This window comes from Pinus tabuliformis, chromosome 3_2, assembly GCF_031772625.1.
Source record: "Pinus tabuliformis cultivar Carrire ecotype Pingquan chromosome 3_2, CPIR1, whole genome shotgun sequence".
Taxonomy (NCBI): Eukaryota; Viridiplantae; Streptophyta; class Pinopsida; order Pinales; family Pinaceae; genus Pinus; species Pinus tabuliformis.
Window position 1 is genome coordinate 810,271,133 of NC_142302.1, and position 6,096 is coordinate 810,277,228.

Genomic DNA, 6,096 nt, shown 5'->3' on the forward strand with positions numbered 1-6,096 from the left:
GACTACGAGATGGATCGGGTCATTTTGGACCTAGGTTCTAATGCAAACATATTGCCTAAATGGAATTGGGAACGCATGGGTAAGCCTACACTACAATGGTCTCCTATCCAATTGTGGCTGGCCAACCAAAAAAAGATATTACCCATTGGAAGCCTACAAGGTATTACAATAGACATTGATGGTGTAAGTACCTAGACGAATTTTGAAGTTATTGAAATCATGGACGAACATATTCCGTATCCTACGTTGGTAGGGATAGACTGGGCCATTGATATGAATGGGGTTATTAACCTCAAATAGAGGAAGATGATATTTAAGAAAAAGTTGCTCCGGGTCATCATTCCACTGGATCCAACAAACTGACCACACTACACAAAACCAGCACGTAGCGAAGAGAGGGGCGATGCACTAGACAATATCTACAAACTTGCTGCAATAGAGGAGCGGAGATTCTTGCAAGGTTACGACAGTGATTCCGATGAGAAGGATGAGCAATGGAGCAACAGGGAATGAAGCAACCACATTGCACTATAATATGATGACAAAATCCCTGTATTGCGTTAAAGTTCATAATCACAAACTACTGATGTATGATGGGCTAACAGTAGTAGAGGACTTCCTGGATAAGTTCGAAAGTGTGATACTAGAGTACCAACGGTTTGATGCAATAATATGGGCATTGCGCGCAATACCGGCGAGATGGTGGGAAACCCATGTAGGGACCATCGATAATTGGCGATGCTACAAGTGCATGATGAAGATAACTTTGAAGCGAGATTCGAATCCAATGAAGCAATGACCCTATCGATTGAATCCAAAATACAAAGAAAAAGTCTGTGAAGAATTGGATAAGATGTTGGCAGCAGGAATTATTGCAATGGTTGAGGAGTCTGATTCAGTATGCCCTATGGTCGTACAAGAGAAGAAACAGAAGGGGGAGATCTGCAATTGTGTGGATCTGCGAAAGCTCAATGATGCTTGTGTTAAAGATCCGTTCCCAACACCCTTTACAGATGAGGTACTAGAAAATGTGGGCGGGCAGGAAGCATACTCCTTCACAGATGGGTTGTCCAGGTACCATCAGATCAAGATTGTGCACAAGGATCAGAGCAAGACAACATTCATTACCGAATGGGGTTGCTTTCAGTATACAATAATGCCCTTTGGACTGAAGAATGCGCCCGCGATATTTTCCTGTATTGTGGTAGCCGCATTTAAGGAGTTTATCCACAAGTTCTTAGAAGTCTACTTGGATGATTGGATCATCTTTGGATTGGCTAAGAATCATGTCGTGAGCTTACGATTAATGCTGGATACCTGCTGACAACACTAGATTGCGCTCAACTTAAAGAAGTGTACTTTTCTCGTCCCTTTTGGGAACTTGCTGGGCCATGTGGTTTATAAGCAAGGACTAATGGTGGATCCAGCAAAGATCACTATCATATTGAATCTGTAAGCGATGCGCACTGTAAAGTAGCTACCGCTACGTTAGGACACATGGGCTACTATCGGAAGTTCATCAAAAGCTATGCCCAGATTACGGTTCTGATGGAGCAATTGCTGAAAAAGGATGCTACTTATTGTTGGAATGAGGAATGTAATAGAAGCCTAGAGACGCTTAACAAGAAAATGGCTTCACCTTCTATATTGGTCTTTCTGAAATGGGACGTCGAGTTTCATGTGCATGTGGACATGTCTTGTATCATACTAGGAGCGGTAATCACTCAACCAGGAGGAGAAGGACTGGACCATCCAATTACATTCACAAGTCACAGGTTGTCCAAGGTAGAGAAGAATTCCCCACTACTGAGCGTGAAGGATTATGGTATATGCACTCCAGAAGTTCCGCCACTATCTACTCATAGGACATTTTAAGATGTACATGGATCACTTTGCGCTCAAGTACCTAGTGAATAAGCCTGTGTTGGGGGGGCACATTTGTCGATGGTTGTTGTTGTTTCAAGAATATGATTTTGAGGGTGTTGTAAATCTAAGACGTCTAAATGCAAGTCTGCATCATCTGTCCCGAATTAAGACTGGTGAAGAACCAATAAATCTATAAGAGGGACTTCCGGACGCTCAATTATATGCCGTGCATATTGCAGATGGCCACTTTGAAGATATAATCCACTTTTTAACTACGGGCACTGTGCCACAGGGGTATTCTGTCTAGCAAAGGAAGGAATTGGTGATACATGCAACAGATTTTACTGTAATTGCAGGCCACCTCTACAAGATGGGCAACGATGAAATATTGCGCAAATATGTACCCAAATTCGAGCGCGGACAGATCTTGGCCGAAGCACATGGAGGGGTTGCTGGTGGACATTATGCGGGCTGCACCACAGAGTAGAAGATTCTTCGTGCTGGATTATGGTGGTCCACTCTGCATCATGTTCAAAGGCATACTGTCGGGCCTATGATGTATGTCAATGGATGGGCAAGCCATCGTGAAGGGACAAAATGCCACTTCAGCCACAAATGATGCTACAGTCGTTTGAGAAATGGGCGATTGACTTCTTCGAGCCTATCAAACCATGAGGAAAGATAGGCACGCACTATATCATCACTGCAACTAAATATTTGACACGATGGGCCAAGGCACAGCCAGTTAAATATTGTACGGCTGCGACAGTGGAAAAATTCTTATTCGAGAACGTACTGACTAGGTTCGACTACCCCAAAATTCTCATGAGTGATAGGGTAACACATTTTTTGAATGAAACGATCAGCGCACTCACTGAGGAATTCCAGATCTATCACCAACAAAGTACACCCTACCATATGCAAGCGAATGGGACCATTGAGGCATTCAACAAAATTCTGGAGACTGCATTGACGAAAGTTTGCAATGCGTGACGAAATGACTGGGATTTGTACATTCCTGTTGTGTTATGGGCATACAGAACTACATGCAAGAAGCTGATAGGCCAAACACCATTTCGGTTAGTTTATGGCCAGGAGGCCGTTATGCCTATGGAATATATTATGCCTAGTCTACGGATTGCGACAATCACAGGTATGGCAGACAGTTTCTGGCGGGATTCCATCAGCAGGTACAGAAAACATGCAAGAAACCGTGGCATGATCGCCATATCAAAGTGTGTACCTTCAAGGAGAATTATCTAGTCTTGTTGTATGACAGTAAGTTTGAAAAATTCCTGGGAAAACTCTGCATGCACTGGTTGGGACCCTATGTCGTCAAAGAAGTTACCGATGGAGGCGCGGTTCAGCTGGCTAAACTCAATGGAGACCCCTTTCCAGGAAGAGTGAACGGCAGTCACCTAAAGCTCTACACGGGCGGGCCGACCACCTGACTAGCCAAAGAGAAGATAGTCTCACCACTCCAACCAGTTGAAAGAGAGCGTGGGACGATAAAGCAGCCTGGGGGACAACTGCACATGTACCATGGTTGTGGATGTTGTAGAGAACATTCCACACACCTTTGAGTGAGCTCAATCGAGGATCGCCTGTGCTCAACTGTCTTTGTCATGAAAGGAAGCTTTGGTGTACTTTCCCAATGTACACCCTTTGCATGTATCTACCTGCTCTAGTTTACCCTTGGGAAGACTAGTAGAAATTTACTCCATGATCTTCAAAGCGCCATGGTGCAATTCACCCAACCTCCTATGCCACAACTCGCTGATGTCTCAGCTTTGGACCTTCTCTACTTTCATGCTTAAGGGAACACAATATTCTACGTCCAACTTGTAGAGGTTCTTCACTCGAACCCCTATCCTCTTCACCTATCCTATGGCTATGTGATCAAGGAAGGCCTTTCCCATAATAAATATCACATCATAGCCTGTATCCTACAACATGGCAACATATACCAAGTTCTTCTTTAAACCAGGAACATACATAACATCTTGCAAAGTGAGGGGAGAACCTCACAAAGGTAGTTGTATCGATACCATTAGTGATATACCTCCCATAATCACCCATATCGATATGCATCTAGAGATCCTTCTCCTCCAAGTTACTGAAGAGCTCTTTGTTACCGGTCATGTGGAAAGAAGCTCCAATGTCCAAGTACCACACACTACCCATCATTGATGACATCATAAAAGTGGTGAGGGTAAAATCAAGTTCAAGCTGTGAAGCGAGGACCTCACCTACCTCTCCTCTTGAGGGCTTCTTATTAGCCTTCTTATGCAGACATTTTGTGGAAAAATGTCACAACTCATGAGAGTGAAAACACTTGATTTTAGACATGTACTTATTCTTTCCACCCTAACAAGAATCTGATTTGGAATGGGATGAATTCCCCTTCCTTTTCTTTTCCTTACCAACTAAGGCACATTTCTCCTCATCATCATGCTTTGATGAGGATTTGTATCTAGTGTTTCGATGAATCTCTTCCTATACCAAGTCAGAACACAACCACTCCCACTCTGGTATCGTCTCCTTCCCATTAAGAGAGTCCTAGTAACTATGCCAACTCTTGGGAAGTCCTAGAAGTGCTAGGCTCACCAGATCATCTTTGACACCATTAGTCTTGACACTTCCAAGCTTATCCCGATATTGGGTAAACTTTTTCAAGTACTTCGGAATTGAGTCACCCTTCTCCATCTTGATTTTTTTGAGTTTGTCCTTTATTTCAAGCTTCTTGTGGTCACTGCTATTTTGAGACAGGTCTGTCAATGCCTTCCACATTGCAAATGGAGTTTCCTTGTCATGGAGATTCAAGACACTATGATCTCAATCTCCTTCTAGGATAATCCTTCTCGCCTTTTCCACACCTTCTCCATTCAACCATATATTTAGCATATGATGTTGGAGGCTTTGGAATATCATGATCTATGAATTCCTTTAACCCATTTTCTTCCAACACTACCTCCATCATGTCCTTCCAAGCTATGTAATTCGAGCTTCCCTCCAGGGCATACTCAAGTATCAAACTGTAGAATGACATTTTGCTCACTCTGAATAATGAACTATAAATTCGATATCACTTGCACAAAAAACTCGAATTCTCCTCTTCTATATTGTCTTCATTTCTGATACCATGTAGATTTTTACTTGTAGATTCAAAAAATTATGTGATATGGTAAAACACAGAAAAAGAATCTACTTTACTCTTTAGCAAAAACCAAAATTGATCAATGAAAACAATAAGCAGAAAAGGAAGAATGTAAATCGCACATAACACAATATTTCTCTGGGGAAAGAAATTTGCTAAAAACCCCTACTATCTATATTGCATTAACTATAAGATCTGAGAAGAAAATACAATGCTTGCTCAACCCGAATAGTTCCTGCACAAGTACAATCTATCTCTTTGCCTCACAAGCGAGCTCAAGACAACACTTAGCCAATTATTCTACTTGCCAAGCCCCTACTTCCTTATGTAATTCCTAAGATAATTATCCCATATTTAATTTGGAAATTCTTCACTCATGAGTGCACAATCCATCCATATGCCCTCAACTAACTGCATGCACCATATGTACAACTCAAAGACTTATACAACTGACAGTACATTGTCCCTAAACTCTAATCTCAATTGGGTCTTCCTCTGAACTAACATGTATGAGTTATTTATGATTGAATCTTCAGTTAACTAGTGGAGCAGTGAAGATGCACTAGTGCATGTCCCCACTAGTAGACCTCCTACTAGTTCCCCCAACAATTTGAACTAGTTTAACTCACTATAACTCAGTTATACTGAATTAATTAATTATAACTGAAAAGAGCTCAACCCCAGCCCTTAAAATTTATGGATCACTCTACATGACTCTAGATAGACTTCCAACTCGAATTTCCAAAGAAAACTAAGTCAATTTAACTTAGTTAACTATTACAAGTTGATATGAAAATAGAATTTCAATTTAGTTCCTAATTTAATTCAAGGACAAATTAAATTAGGATTTCTTGTTGCTATTATTAACAAAGAAAATGCATAAGTTATTTTTAGAGCTAGTGAGTTTCTATTGGGTTGTTGGAAAACATACACGATTTGTTGAACCACGCGATGTTTGAGAATGTGGGTAAGATGTAACATCATGGACCACAATGATATCTTGTTTATGTACATAAAGAAAATGGGAAGAAAGAATTGAGATTAGTTGTTATTTGTAGTTCTAGATTCCTGTA

At 41.3% G+C, this 6,096-nt stretch overlaps 1 protein-coding gene across 1 annotated transcript; it reads left to right on the forward strand.

Moving 5' to 3' along the window:
* The first annotated feature begins 853 nt into the window (after window positions 1–853).
* LOC149183083 (uncharacterized) lies at window positions 854–1,324 on the forward strand. The gene is made up of 2 exons (XM_089414819.1): window positions 854–1,018; window positions 1,175–1,324. Exons 1-2 carry the CDS (start codon window positions 854–856, stop codon window positions 1,322–1,324), a joined length of 315 nt encoding a protein of 104 aa, XP_089270945.1.
* The last annotated feature ends 4,772 nt before the right edge of the window (window positions 1,325–6,096 follow it).